Source organism: Psammomys obesus, unplaced genomic scaffold (assembly GCF_907164565.1).
Source record: "Psammomys obesus unplaced genomic scaffold, mPsaObe1.curated_primary_1811, whole genome shotgun sequence".
Taxonomy (NCBI): Eukaryota; Metazoa; Chordata; class Mammalia; order Rodentia; family Muridae; genus Psammomys; species Psammomys obesus.
In genome coordinates, this window is record NW_026585644.1 from 19,141,174 (window position 1) to 19,157,162 (window position 15,989).

A 15,989-nucleotide genomic window follows, 5' to 3' on the forward strand; every position below is an offset into this window, starting at 1 on the left:
AAACCTTGTCTCAAAAAAAAAAAAAAAAAAAAAAAAAAAAAAAAAATCAAATTATACAGTAGATGTTCTTTTTTTTACTTTGAGTTTTACAGTGATTTAAAATGTTAAGAACAGAAATTTCTGTAAGTACAGAAGTAGACGGTTAATATTATCTGAGACTATCTACTAAATATTACATGAGACTCTAAACTAAATTTAGTTAAATTATACCACACTTAAAATTGTCATTTAGCTCTATGGTGAGTTTTAAAATTATTATGTTTTTCAAGACAGAGTTTCTCTGTGTAGCCTTGGTGTCATAGACTCACTTTGTAGACCCGGCTGGCTTCAAACTCACAGAGACCTGCCTGCCTCTGCCTCTGCCTCCCTAAGTGCTGGGATTATAGGCATGAACCACCATAAATTATTTTTAAAAACTACTAGTTTTTTTTTTAATTTTTTATTAATTACACTTTATTTATTTTGTATCCCCCCCATAAGCCCCTCCCTCCTCCCCTCCCTATCCCACCCTCCCTCTCCTTTCTGCATGCATGCCACTCCCCAAGTCCACTGATAGGGGAGGTTCTCCTCTCCTTTCTGATCTTAGTCTATCAGTTCTCATCAAAAGTAGCTGCATTGTCCTCTACTGTGGCCTGTAAGTTTTTAATTTAAAATAACCTTTAAAAATGGTCATTGCTTTCCTTACAAGTGCCTGCATGGTGACATCCTCAGGGATGCCGACTGCTAAGCTTTCTTTCCCTGGGAATGCTGGGTCCAGACATGTGTTTCTTGTGTACTGATATTGAGGGCCTAGACAAGTGGCCACCGCAATCAAGGAGGCATTGCTACCACCCTCAGGCCATATACCAAGAAGATGGGTTGGGGTTTGAAGACTGCAAAGGTCCAACTGTTTGGACACCCTTCTGAAATGAAGTTTCCAGATGTTTGCCTTCCTTTGCCTGTGTCTCCAAGGCTCCCAGAGCACACCACGAAGGCCTTGGGATTCTAGCTAGACCCTATCTACAAGCTTCCCTCTTTTTTACACAGTTTCTCAGTTTGACTATAGAAGCAAAGCATAATTTACATATAATGACACCCCTTTCAGGGCACTTCCAATTAGCATTTACACACAGCTGTGTAATCACCACTGTGACTAATACACGGAACAGCCCCATCACTCCACAAGCAGGTCCTTTTGTAGTCAATGCTTCCCACACCCTTGATCTTGGGCAACCACAGTCTTTATCCTGTGAGCTTGGCCATTTTGAGAATGTGATGTAAATAGACTCATACAGTATGCAAGCTTTGGGTCCTTCATTTGGCGTAAGACACGAGGAGCCACCCTGCTGGCTGTACCGGCAGACTCTGTCTACTGTGCTCAGTGGGCTTTGTGACGTAGATATCCCAGTCAGTCTGTCTCGCCACTAGCCAGTCACTACAGACACTTTGAGATGGACTTTTCCGAGAACAGACATTTTCATTTCCCTTGAACTTCTCATAGCAGCTATACCATCTCTTGTGTATCCTGTAATCTTCAGTTTTTCTCATTTGAAAAGTTGAGCTGTTTCCTTACTTTTATTAGTTCTTTATTAGATAAAAATCTTTCATCAGATGTGTGATCTTCAAGTACTCTCCCTCTCTCATCGGCTTCTCCCCTGCCCCAGAAAACAGGGTCTCACTATGTAGCTATGGCTGTCTTGGTGCTACCTATGTAGACCATGAACCCATAAAGAGCCACCTGCCTCTCGGGTGCTGGGATTAAAAGCGTGCGCCACTATGTCCAACTTTCGACTACTTTCTCTAAGCCTAGGGTTTTGTTTTCTCAAAAGAACCTTTGGAGAAATTCTTGCTTCTAAAGTCCAATTTATCAATTTTTCTTTTATGGATCATGCTTTTGATGTGATACCTAGGAAATTTTTACTTAAACCAAAAGGTCAACATGCCTTTTCTTTTTCTCTTTCATCTTTCCTCCCTCTGTTCTTTTGTGCAGGTGTGTGTGTGTGTGTGTGTGTGTGTGTGTCCAGAGGTCAACCTCAGGAACCACTTCACCTTGTTTTCTTGTGGCAGGGTCTCTCATGGGGACCTGGAGCTTGCAGAGTAGGCTAGCTTGATCCCTGCAAGCCCCAGGTATCCCACTGTCTGTCTCCCCAGTGCTGGGATACCACATCTGGCTTTTTACCTGGATGCTGAGGAGTGAACTTATGCCCTAATGCTTGCTGCCTGTGACATCTCCCCAGCCCAGCTCTGTCTACACATGCTTTTAAATTTTCATCCAGGTTCTTCTTAACCCCTGTGATAAACTGGCAGTCATCATAGCAGCCTGCTGAGCTGTTTTTAAACTATTGTTTTTACTAGTGTTTTCAAAAATCTCATGCAAAATAGCATACTCAACTGCGGCAAACTGACAGCCTGAAACGTGGTACCCAGATCAACAGGCAGGCCTGGGTTCCATCCGAAGTAAAGTAAACAAACAAACAAATGATAAATGGCTGTGCGTGTGTGCCAGCACTACCACACACTGTAGAGGATGGCTTGGGATGGGGCCCTCTAGACAACCTCTTCCCTGGGGCCTAGGGTCTCCCTGAAAGTGAGTTTTTACAAGCAGACTCACTTCTCTTGGTAGTTAAAGTGTCTGTGCCTGTAGATGTACAGGATTCTGACTTGTGAATTGGGAATTGGGAACATGAGAAACGTGAGGTGGTGATGGAAGTGTTCATCACCAAGAAGGCACAGCGTGGCGACACCCAGCCCTCAGGATCAGAAAGGCCACAGTACAGAAGGAAGGTGACTCCCCAAAGCCCAAGACCTCATTTACCCACAGCAACACGAGGGGCCAACAAGGAAGAAGCAGCACAGAGGCCCCTGGGAGTCAGTGGGCTGTCAGAATGCACCCCACCTCCTCTACCATCATGTCCTGAGCCTGCCCACCTGTCAGATACATTCTCCTCAGCCGCTCCTCTAGCATATCCTGAGCCGTTCTAGCAAAAACCCGTCACTCTTCTTTTGGCTAGAAATCTTTTTTCCATGCTGCTTTATCTGCCTTTGAACATGTTTCTCTGAAGTTTAGGGGAAAAATAAAAGCTTTGCCTTGAAACTTGAAAATGGTTTCTTACCACTCTATGATCAGCACTGGCCATCTTTGATTTGCTGGAACTGGAGTGACTTAATATTTCAAACTAACTTGAGAAATTTGCTTTTCTCAAATGATAAAAAAAAAAAATGACCTGATTACAGAAGTATTAGTGTAAATTTACATAAACAGATGCTGGTTTTTCTTCAGTCTGTGGGACTCAGAGTTCCAATAGAAATGAAACTGTGTTGGAGATCAGTGGAGATGTGCTCTCTGCTATATAGATAACACTTAGAAATTTATGAATGAACTGAATTTCAGCTGGGGCGAGTAGATGATGTCAGACCTCACTCATACTGCCCATGGAGTCTTAGTTGAGACATCAACTAAGGAGCATCCATGGTCTGGACCTAGGCCCCCTGCACACATGTGGCCAGTGGGGGGGGGGAGCGCCTGGCGGGGTGGGGGCTGCTTCTCACATGGACTCTATTGCTTTTGGATCACTTTCTCCTGGCAGGGCTGCCTTGCCCAGCCTCAGGGATGAGGATATGCTCAGCCCTGATGTGACTTTATATGCTGGGAAGGGTTGATATAGGAGGAGGGCTCCCCCTTTTCTGGGGGAGAAAGGGAAAGGGGTAGGAGAAGGAAGGGCAAGGGCAGAGCTGGGAGAAGAGGAAGAAGGGGCATCCTTGGGATGTAAAGTAAATAAACTGAAATGAAAATATTTTACAATTATTTTTAAAATTTTGATGTAAATAAATATTTGTCAGTGTGTGTAAAATATATATATATATAAAACTAGAATGTATGGGACCAAAATTTCTGGAGAAAGGTCACATGCTGCCAGGCACACACTGACACAGAGTAGGGACCAGAGGACAGAGTACATACTTGGCCCTTGATTCTTCCCATTTTCGTCTTTTCTCATCAAAAGTTCTCTTCATAACTTCATACCATTTTCTGAAATCAAACTGTGGCTTTTCTGAAAGAAATTAAATCCATGCTAAGCAGTGGAATCCATCACATTAAAACAACACGTTCTCCACATCTAAGTTTCTCCCTGAATTGAGAACATTCACAGAACAGCTCTTGGGGAGAATCAGCAGAGCCACCGCCACTCTCCTGTAAGGTGTGGCCAAAACTGTGGTCCCACAGGCCTGTCCTGAAACCATCTTTTTACACATCTCTCCTCAGCTTTAGCAGCTTTGCTGCTTCCTGGAGATGGGATCACACACTTTGCTCTCTGTTACACAACCGGCCCCTCCTCCCAGCTTCCACACCCAGCACCGCAGCCTCACTCCTGGTAGTACTCCAGTACACCTGGCCACTGTGTCGAGAAGCAAATGATTGATAAACATGTGAAATGGTGCTTTGGGGGATAAAGCCAGACCTGCATCTTCTCAGGACCCATTTCTGTTCTTCCTACTCCTAATTCAGAGATTCTGTGCACGAGGAAGGAAGCGCACGGCAGCAGAGCTAGAATGTGTTTGAGACACAGGCCAGAGGGACCACAGACTCAAGACACGGCAAGGATAAGCAGGATTATGCTCCATTACCCTCTAATAAGAATGGCCTCTCTAATGTCTAATTACAAATCTCTTCAAATGGCCAATATAACCAAACAGTACAGCCTTGTAGGCTATACAGCCAGAGAGGAGACCAACCAAAGAACTGTAAGGGCAGAGAACAGCTAACGTTAGTCAGCTCAAGGGGTTTTGATCCCCAATCTCCTCAAGGGTAAGTGGTGAAGAGGATGGAGGTATGGTACACAGGGCAGGGGAAGAGTATGAAACAATCCTTGTGCTGTTGGCGGGAGCTGTGAAGACTACTTGCCAGAGGACCCTCTCAGCCATGGTCTCCATAACTGACCTTGCCTCTATCGTTGAAGGAACGTCAGAAGACATCTGGCTCAGCCCTGTGAGTGCATTACTGTGAGCAGGGGCAGGAGAGGTGCCTTATTTCATCGCTATTACAGAAAATACATGAACTGAGAACAGTAAGCCCAAACTCCTAAAACCAATGAAAAAAAGTCCTTCTACAAAACAGGAACTGCATCTGAATTTAAGATATAGATACAAAGATGCACCGAGTTATCTTAGGCCAGTAACTCTGCTCTGCATCAGATAAACTTTTTATCTGGATTGTAACCCAGCTACTTGGGAGGCTGAAGCAAGAGGATCTTAAGTCAAGCACAAAGTAAAACTGACCAACCTGGGCAATTTAGTGAGACCTTGTCTTAAAAAGGGGCGGGGGGAGGGGGGGCGAGGATACAGCTCAGTGGAAGAGAGCTGGCCAAGCCACGGATAAGCCCAGTGTTCAACACATACTAACTACCTGTCTCCTTACAAAGTGCACACTAGACAATCATCTCAGAGTTTAACAAACACCAGCAGTCTAACAGGATAAGGCGTAATTGGGCCATGAGTTATAATTCTGTAGGCTAAAGATCCAGAGGAGTCTGGAGAGCAGCAAGGGTGGCAGGCATGGCCAGCTCTGGCTTTGGAAAGGCGGAACTGGTGTGTGGTGAGTGGCTGTGGAGAACAGGCAGAACACCGCTCACAGGAGAATGAAGAGGCACTTGCTAAGTCTGAAGGGCTGTAGGGATATGAAAAGAGCACTTCACGAAGAAGGGCCAGGACAGGGAGCCACAGAAACAAAGCCATTGCAAAAAGTTCATGGCCTGCTCTGGCTAGTGTGCAGCCAGCAAGCCAGTAAGAACAACAGATAGGTCTTGAACACAGAAGTCACCTGAGTTTCTTGGCAGCCACAGATACAATTAGATCTACAGATGGAAAAGTCAGCATGCATCCCAGTCTGTGCTCATACAGACACATGTATGTACGACTGTCCATCCTTTTCCTCCACATGGACTACCTTTTAATGAATCATTTACAACCACTTTGAATTTGATTAATAAAAAAAATCCAAGTACCTTCTCTGTGTTCTTCATTATATGCTTCAGCAAGATCCGAGTAAGACCTGGAGGCAACGACATACAAGACAACATCTTTAGATGCCATTGTCTGGACAGTTAATTGTTCATTTTATTTTCTTTTTGAGACAGGGTCTCACTGCGTAGCCCTGGTTGGCCTGGAACTTTCTTTGTAGAATAGGCTAACCTGAACTCACAGAGGTCTGCCAGCCTCTGTCTCCTGAGTGTTGAGATTAAAGGTGTGGCCTGCCATACCCAGCTTGGAGAGTTCATTTTGAATTCTGAAGGGAAAGCAGCAAAGTTGGAGAGGCAATCACCAACGTGGAAGAAGACACTGAAGATCTTCATTCCTGCGACTTTCAAGAGGCTGGCATTGCAGCGCACCTTTATGATCTAAAATAATCTCAGAGATGCGGTGCCGGGAGCCTGAAGGCACCCTGATATGGTGCCAAGCTAATTCTTTACACTATAGGATGCTTTAAAGCAGAAATACATGGGGATGGTGAGAAACACTGCAAGCTCAGGAAAAGGTCTGATCGGGTAGCCTGAGTGCTCTCTAGAAATCCCCGTGGCTGCAGCACACCAGACTCCATCCTGCTGTGAGAACAGGACTCCTGCATTCTGAATAACTGGCAACAGCAATGATTCTCCCCGCTGTTTTTAAGAAACTGGAGTCAGTTCAACGAAGGGCTACCTGCCACTGACTTACCATTCCAATTTGTCATCCAGCAAAAAGAGCAGTTTCAATACAACCACAATGACAGCTACAGCCTGCACATCATATTTAACTGTCTTTTTCATTTTAGCTATAGGATCAAACGTCAGAAAATCCACTTCTCCGATTCCAGTCAACTTTACCACTTGGCAGGTTAAACTGTGCATTTCCTCTGTTGAAAAAAAAAATGGTTAAACACAAATTAAATTACCTGACTAACTATGCATATGCATATTACCTGGCAATACGCATATTCATACAGTATCTGGCATCTTTACACATCTGATTTGCTTGTAAGGCAGGGTCTTGCTATACAGGCTATGATGGCCTTGAACTCATGACTCTCATGCAGTGTAGGCTGGGATTACAGGCTTGCAACACCTTACCCAGCAATCTTCTATTAACACAGGATACCATGCAGGAATTTGGAGAGCAATTTTTTAATAAAATAATACTAAAAAAATGAAGCCAGAGCAGAAATAGTAACGGGCAAATCTTGGCAAGTCCTATTTGACCTCATAAGCATTTCTGTGTGGGACACATTTGGGTCTCACGCAGACGGCCACACACCAGTTTTGTGATGCCCCATACATGCCCCACACTTGTCTCTACAGCGAGACACATTCACTTCCTTACAAGGACAACCTTCTCCAGGAATGCTGTGAGTCCTGGAGGCTCCGAAAGCTCTAAGCTAGATGCCTTGCTTTCTCACAAAAAGGCCAAATAACATGAGACTTAGACCCTAGGACCTGTATCCAGCTTCTCCACCAGTGGCCACGCGAGCAGAGTCACACAGCCTCAGCTTCCTCACCACTATTTTACTTCAGGACAGGGCTTTGCTGTGTAGCTTAGGCTTGCCTCAGTTGTGCTCCTACTGCGGGTTGGGATTCCAGGCATGAGCCACTATATGCAGCCGTAACTTCCCTTACTTGTTAAGTGGGTTATGAGAGCACTGAGTGAGATGAAACCAGATTATACAGATGAGCATACTTGGAAAATTCCTCACGCCCCTACATAGAAGAGGTGCACAGTCTCTCCTAACTAACAGAATGGACACAGGTCTGCCCTGCAGCCGACTGACTTCATTCCCTCCACGGAGCCCATGGTGCAGGTTAAAGCAGACTGTGGAGTCCTGCCGCTTGGACCAGCTCTGTGTGACCTCAGATGAGCCACAATAGTGCCTTCTTGATGATTACGAATATGACGTGAACTGACCTGCCTAAAGCAGTCAGGTCAGTGCTGACTGACCTCCATCCCTGTCTGTCCTCTCCTGGTGACTGTCCTTAGCTCCCTCCTGAACTGAGCTCCCTTCTCCTGACCACCCCCAGTCAGGGTGTAATAGGTCATCTCACACGCCTTCTGAACTGTTAGCTCCCAGCCCCAACAGGTCTCAGATTTCCCTGAAGCCCACACTGCTGCTTGCCTCTCCTTTGCACAACTCTCTGTCCCTTCACCACAACAGTTCTTTTCCTCATTCCACATCACAAGCATCTCAGATCTGACTCTCATGTCCTAGGTCATGGCTATACAGCAATTGCTTCTACAGAGACCTACAGAGAGCTATGCAACACCAGCAGGCTTTCCAGATAGCCTTGTCTTGGTGCTAAGACAGCTCCCCCAGGAGTGCCTACATGGACTGATGCTTTATAATCTGAAGCCCGACACACAAGGATTGTCACATCATAATCTGTAGTGCTTTCCCTCGTCTGCTAGACTAGGAACCCGACATAGACCATGTGTAATGAAGCAGGAGCAACGGAAAATGGCATACATTGTGATAACTCAGCAACAGTCACTGTGAGGCTGAGTATGGTGACTGATGCCTCCCAGCACCCAGGAGGCAGAGGCAGAAAGATCTCCATGAATTCAAGGCCAGCCTGGTCTGTACAGTGAGCTCCAGGCCACATAGACAGACCCTGTCTCAACATTCCCCTCCACAATAACAACTGGAAGATAACAAAGCAACCAAGCAGATAAAGAAGTCCTAGACATCTTGTATTTCTAGTCCAGTACAAAATTCAGGGCTGGCTTTTGCCACAAGCTGCACCAGGGTTACCTAACACACATGCTCTGCACAAGGTGGCTGAGGCTCTCATCACAGTCCTCACTGCCCTAAAAAGCTCCCTGGGCTATCCACACTGCTCTCCATGGCTTTGGGAACTGGAACTTGCAAATGGTATCAGGCTTCAAGCACTGTGTGAGGTCATCTCCGAGACCACTATACTTGTCCTTGCTAGCTTAGTCTGGTCTTGAGCTCTGGGCCTTCTTCTTCCACCTCTCAAGCGCTGACATCACACTTGGCTAGTATTTTTATTTTTAATTAGAATTTGTTATGCAGCACTAATGTTCTCAGGTGAATAGAGTGTGGCTTTTCCATACAGGTCATCAGTAGCCCACACTGAAGTACTTGCTGCTTTGCCTGCACTAAGATCAACTTGCCACAGCAGCCACGTGAGTTCTCCCAAGCCTAGGTTACTCAGAAATAGAGCTGTTTCTGAGCAGCATCCCTGTAACTGTGTTAGATGGCCGAAGTTAGTTTAGGAAGGCATCTGAATTAAGTTCCTGGTACTAAGGACTCCGTCAGGTGGCTTGAGCAGTCCGCAGCTGAAAGAAAGGCCTTACTTTTCTGCCTCACATAACTCAGCAGCCCAGCCTCCTCCCCGGCACAGCACAGCTCACCAGGGAGATTGACCTCCAGTAAGTATTTCATACACAGGGTGTTGGGGTGGAGGTAGCAGTCTTCGCTTATGTCCGGGAAACGAGGCAAGTCTAAAAATACGGCGACTTCGATCATGTTTTTATAGATGTCTTCATAGTCAGGCCAAGACTGAAATTTAAAAAGGACATAATCAACATAGGAATCCCTGCAACATAAATTATCTAAAAAGATTTTCTTAAAATTATTTTAAAGATATTTTCTGACTTAAAGGTAATGTGTAAATGAGGGAAGCAGTATGTGGAGGAGAGACGGTGCGGCAGTCCGCAGCATTTGCACTCGTGGGGAGGGGCACAGACCAGTTCCCAGCACCCGCATCGGGTGGCTCACCTGTACTCAGCTCCAGGAGCGCCAACCCCCTCTTCCAGTCTCCATGGGCACCTGCCTGCCTGCATGTCACATGCACACACAAATAATCTTTTTTTTTTAAGTAGTATATGGGTTGGTAAGATGGCTCAATGGGCACAGTGCTTGCTACCAAGCATGATGACCCGAGTTCAACTCTTGAGACCCACATGGTGGAGGCAGAGAACTGGCTTTGGCAAGTTGTCTTCTGACGTCCACATATACCACAGAGCATGCAAGCTGTGGCTCCTGTACCTCCCCCAACAAGATAAATAAACAAATGTAACAAAAGTACTAGGTATTTCTAAGACTAGGCATGGCAGTACACACCTTTAACCCCAGGACCTGGAAGGCAGAGACGGACATATCTCTCTGAGTTCAAGGCCAACTTGGTCTACAGTGAGCTCCAGGCCAGCCCAGGCTACATAGCGAGATCCAGTCAGACACAAAAAAGAATTATGTATGCATTAAGTAAAATTTAGAGTACAGAAAAAGTATGAAAGATAAATACTCATAAATCCTTCCTATTCAAATTTAGCAATTTTAAACAATAGTGATACTAAGTTAAAAATCCCACATAGTTCTGCCTGGCTCATAAAACTCATCCTGGCCTCACTCATGATCCAATGAAATCATTACTTCTCACCTTAGACCTGGAGAAAGATAAAGCTGAAAAATCAGCTAAAGACACACTGGGTGAGATCCAATCCAGTAGCAGAGCCTTGTCCAGCCTTAGCAAGGATGTAGGTTCGAGTCTCAGTATCACAAATCAATCAACCCGACTCGAGTCATGGTGTTGTCCTAACTTCGGGAGCACACAACCTTCTCCCCTCCTCTCCTGTGCGTTCCCATTCCTCGTCAGAGCACACTAACAGGTACAGCCCACGGTCACCTAATATCTGCTCCCAGGAGGGAGATGACGCCACGCTCGAAGTCTACCAGCCAAAAGTCTGCAGCTCGGCTTCATGCTAACGCCCTCCACAGGAAGCTATGTACAATCCTCCTTGACATTTTAGAAGTCTGGAGCTTACTTGGAATCACATTCTCCCCTTTTTTTCCTCCATATAACTTATCCATATGAGGCTTATGAACATGGCTACTGACATAAACAAATGTTTTATGGGATTTCAGGAAACCCCAGGTTTTCGTTAAGGTGGGGACCCTGCTAAGTGCTCTTGACAGAAATGTGAGTGTCAGACTGAAGAATTTAAGTTAGCCTGGGTGACTCCCATTTTGAAATAAGGAGCCATCTTGACCAGGAGCTGAACTCAGGTACCAGGAAATATCACAGAATGTGTACCTGGCAGAAAACAAATTTAGCTCTCCAAGCAACGGCCTCCAGAAGATATTACAGAATAAAAGTTTAGTAAAAAATAGAGACAATCACCCTGGCAATTGTGATTACCCAATTCTATAACATCAAGGCATGAACCCCCCTGCTTTCTCTCATGGAAACATGAACCCCCCTACTTGCTGTCATGGAAACCCCCTGCCTACAGTCTTTCCCTTTAAAAACCCTGCTCAGTCAGGGCTCAGGGTCCCACTTCTCTACTGTTGTGTCAGTGAGACTTGGGTCCCGAGTTCAATCGCTCTCGTAATAAAGCTCTCTTGCTTTATTTTAGCATCAAGTCATCCCCGGGTGGTCTCTGAGGGTCCCATGATCCTGGCATTACAAGACATTGTATAATGACACTGTTTGTAAAACCCAAGCAGGAACAACATGATTGACTGTCAGGGATAAGACAGATGAGGAGATCTTGGTATTTCACAATGCAACATGAATTGACAATAAATTGCACTCTACATGCAACAGTGTGAGTTTTCAAAATGTACATGTTCAAAGAAAGATGCCAGACATAAGGGAAGGCCTCAGTTTGTAAAAAGTAGAGGACTCAAGAGGCTGGGACCTAGTCTCACATACAGTTAAGTCAGGACAGTTTGATTCCAAGGTGGGCTGGCTCAAGGCTGGAGGGAGGGACCTGGCGATGCTGGAGGCCAAAGGTGCGGCTGCTCAGGCTGTGAAAACCCACTGTGCTGCACACATTTTGTGGTGTGCATCTCCCAGATGTCAGTTCACCACAGTAAAAATGAAAAGGAGAAGGTAAAGACAATCCCAACTAAGCACACTGCTTAGCACAGAACTACTGTGCACATCAGCATTGTGAGAGAAAGTAAAGACAGTAGCAAAGGAAATCTACAAGTCCCGGGTGGGAAGATGCCGGGCCTCCTTGCAGACCTCTAATGACGCCCACACAGCACTTCCCCATGCAGACATTCCATTACTTTCTCTCTTTTTTTTGGTGGGGAGGAGGGTACATGTTCTCCCACTGAGTTATCCATAGAGCTTCAGTCTCCTTTAATGGGGCTAAGCATTAAAAACTTCTCCCTTAGTTATAGAAACAATTGCTCCCCACAGTCAGTGAAATGCAGTTGTTTAGAAAGCCCTGCTGTAGAGTCCCATCTTTTCCACCTTCTACATGTATGAATGTGCTTGGGAGCCAACTGAAGGAATTATTATTTCTTTATAAAATGTCACATTGTTAAACTCAGCTCTTCCACAGATACAAGGATGGGGTGATACTTTATAGGAATTCAGGAGTGACATGATTAATCTACAGTTGGGGAACACAAAGTGAACTGTTGGCAATTCAAAGTGGCAATGTGTTTTTTTTGTCAAGTCCTTTTATCATTGAGATAAATTAATTCTACTTATATGACAAAATACTATTAACTGTATTCTAATTTGCCAATTTAAAAGAGAAAAAAGGAAAACAAATTCTCATCAATCTTTGGAAGGAAAGTGTCTGTTTGCTTAAAAAAAATAACTCATTTAGAATTCTGTTTCTCTCTGCAGAAAGCCTACAGTGGCTTTGAAGCTAAGGCAATTTTAGCATCACTGACAGGATTTATGACAGCCCTAATCCTTTTAAATAAGGCAAGGAGGAGACATAAGTAAGTACTTTTTACCTGCAAGCAAAACACTAGAGCAGCACATGTCCCCTTAGAAAAACAGTCACCTCACTTGAAAAAGTGATTTAATAGATGACAAATTCCTGACAAACAGGTTGTTAATGAGCAGTAATTCGGTGGGCTAATACGACTAAGTATGTTTTTGAAACTACCACACAAAGAGCTGATCCATCAATCCAAACAGCATTGGTCACCATCTTTCCAAATATGGCCTGAGGAGAAGATAATTACTCACAATGTTAATCTACTCATTTATACTAAAAGCTAGATTCTAAATTTACCTAATCATAATCTGATTTTAGACTTCGCTTTTACGTTTTCCTACTTAAGTGTTCATCTTGGCTTTGAGTTGGCTTTGCAGCCCAAGGTGGCCTACATTTACTAAGTATCCCAAGCTGACTTCAGACTTGTGATTCCCTGGCCTCTACCTCCCAAGTTTTAGGATTATAGATGTGAGCTACCACTCTTGGGAAATTTTATTTTTTTTACTTTTTTTATTAACAACACTTCAATTTATTCAAAGCAATTCAGTTTCAAAAACTTAAGTTACAGCAGTCAGGAAAAAAACAGAAACACATGCTCAGTACTGCCTGTTCTTGTGTTTAGAACTGTGGTAGCTTTATTCAAAATACAGCTGCACAAAAGTATTAATTCAAAGTCTCTAAGGACTTAATATACTTTATATACACATACTAGAAAAATTCATTATTAAACAGGTCCAATTTTTAAATTTATGAATAACCCAAAATGTTTTTAAAGATGACTAAGAAATATTCAATGTCATTCCATTTATTTTTTTAAAGTAGTCTTTCATCATTGCTATATATTTAAGCTACAGTTGTATTTCAGCAACATTTAAGTTTGATTATAAAATTAATATGTGATCATAAATTTCAGCAAAACAGAATACTATACTGACTACAACAGCACAAAGCCACAAAAGCCAGGTGCGATGTGCGCAACCTTAATCTCAATGCTAGGCAGGCAGAGGCAGGAGCCTCTCTGTGAGGTCAAAGCCAGCCTGATCTATACAATTCCAGGACAGCCAGGGCTCAGTGAGACACTGTATGAGTGCGCACATGTACACACACACACTAAAACCACCACCAAAAAGTCATGATTCTGATGTGATGAGCTTCTTTCTCAGCCATCTTGGGCATACCCAAGTTTGCAAGTTTGCACTGGGCTTTTACCCCAACATCCAGCTTCACGTTTCTACTTGGACAGTTCTCCTGTGTGTTAAAACATCCCAGGCAAATCCCATCCCCTGTCTCACATGCTATCCACCAACAGTGTTCCTTAAGTTATAACTGTAATGACATTTTTAAAAAACAACATGTATGAAGTCTATACTACTACTCAACAGTTACCCTGATCTTATGTCAGCAGTGGAAGCATATGTCGGTAGAGTCATGAACTCAAACACTAGCCATGTGACACCAAGATACGGGTCCTTCGTCCCAGGTCACAAAGCATCTTGAACAAGAGCAGAGGAACAACTGCCCCTGCTCAGTGCATCTGATTATCACTCAGTGATCCTGGACTAGGGTGAGGGGTTTCTCTCCAGTGCCTCAAATGAGGTCAAGACTTGTTACGTCATTGCTGAACCCCGCTCCTGTTCCATGGGAGGCGTCAACGAGACAGAGTTTGGCAGTACCTGTAAGGCTTGACTGTAGACACACCACAGCCCCACTGACAGCGCGACCAAGCCTGTCTGAGGGTTGACACTGCTTCTTAGCCTGGTTTAAAAAGGAGAACTGAAACACTTTTGCCTTTGTCCTACTGCCCTCAGTTCAGAGAGGGGAGTCAGCCTCTGATATTCACAAGATTTTAAGGCTCCGATAGCCAGCCCGTAATTACCATGAATATCCAGGCGAGGCTCGTCTGCAGAACACGCCCCAGGGAAGGGTCCCACACAAGCAGCAGCGATGTGCAGCATGCTCTTACTGTTGAGTGGAGCCCACGGTGTTCTGACACAGCAGAAGCCTTTGGTGCCCTGCTTGAACAGGCATTTTGCTTCCCACAGATGGGTTCTCTGCTACCTCATACTCTTTAGAGGCACAGTGTGGAACACAGAGGGAAGACGAAGCTGAGAGATAAGACTCCTGTGCACCGTGCAAAGTAACATCTCCACCAGAATCACCAGCAAGATGCTTATTACTGAGGCGTCTGCTTAGATCTCATAACCAGATTTCCTGAGTCAGTCTGGGTCTGACAAGCAACAGGCTAAAGGACCACTCCAGAATTTATTATATTTAATTTTTTTGAGACAGTGTCTCTCACTAAAGAGTGCAAGTTGTCCCAGAACTTTCTATGTAGCAGAGGCTGGCTCAGATCTCACAATTCCCCTGCCTCGTCCCTCTGAGTGCTGGGATGGCAAGTGTGTGTCATAGTCTTACGAATAGTAAAGTTTGAGATGCTCTCATGGATTCTGGATCCCTAGGGAGCACATATGCCAGTAGTGGGGAAGCAAAAGGGCCTCCCACCCTGACTTGAGTGGCAGAGCTCCTCAGTTGGTTTTACTGTACAAGCTTGGGAAGCACACACACATTCCGGGGATGTTTAAGATGTGGGAGGCTGGGAACAGAAGCCATCAGCTGGCTTCTCCTGCTGTGTAGCAGTTGTGACCCCTGAGGGAAGAGTGAAACCTCAGGGGCTGAACGCACCTGTTCTCACCATACTTACCGTCATCTCCCTCAGGTGGATTTCGGGCTCTCGTATCATCATTCTAACAAGATTGCTCAAGGGACACCCGTGACTTACTGAGTGACATGGTCAGATCTAAAGGGAGGTTTGAATGCTCGGGTGTATTAAACTTTATCCACTAAGTCCTTCATTTGCTGGTGCCTAAGCAGTGACTGACAGCTCTGGAGGAGCTTTCTTCCTTCAACCAGAAGAGACCTAGTTTCACAAAGGGTGTAAGACTGCTCCAAGGCAAAATGAATCATCCTGGCAGAGTGCCAGCCAGTGGCTTTGGCTGAACCTGCATTACATCTTTTCTCTCTACTTATTTGGAGGGAAGATGAGATTGCTGCTTATCAGTATTCAGAACACCGCATTCGTACTTCAGAAAGATTTTTCAGGTGTCTTCTTTACCCATACTTGCTGAGTCTAGTGATGAGTGATAACAAAATGGTTAAATCTTGAGAGGAAGAATTAGAAAAACTGCCAAGGACGGTGGTTGAATATGTACACCACCTATGCCTATTTATAAATATATACGAAAACCATGGCCCAGAAGAGAGGTGTGCCCTCCTGCCTG

At 44.7% G+C, this 15,989-nt stretch overlaps 1 protein-coding gene across 1 annotated transcript in view; it reads right to left on the minus strand.

Annotated features, from left to right (window-relative positions):
• Window positions 1-15,989, minus strand: part of Taf1b (TATA-box binding protein associated factor, RNA polymerase I subunit B) — a 64,588-nt gene that overhangs the window by 6,917 nt on the left and 41,682 nt on the right. Inside the window, exons 9-12 of the mRNA XM_055626021.1 lie at window positions 9,376-9,523; window positions 6,691-6,868; window positions 5,982-6,028; window positions 3,941-4,031 (exon numbers count right to left, since the gene is read on the minus strand). Coding sequence (XP_055481996.1) covers window positions 3,941-4,031; window positions 5,982-6,028; window positions 6,691-6,868; window positions 9,376-9,523 — 464 coding nt within the window. The remainder of the gene's footprint in view (window positions 1-3,940; window positions 4,032-5,981; window positions 6,029-6,690; window positions 6,869-9,375; window positions 9,524-15,989) is intronic.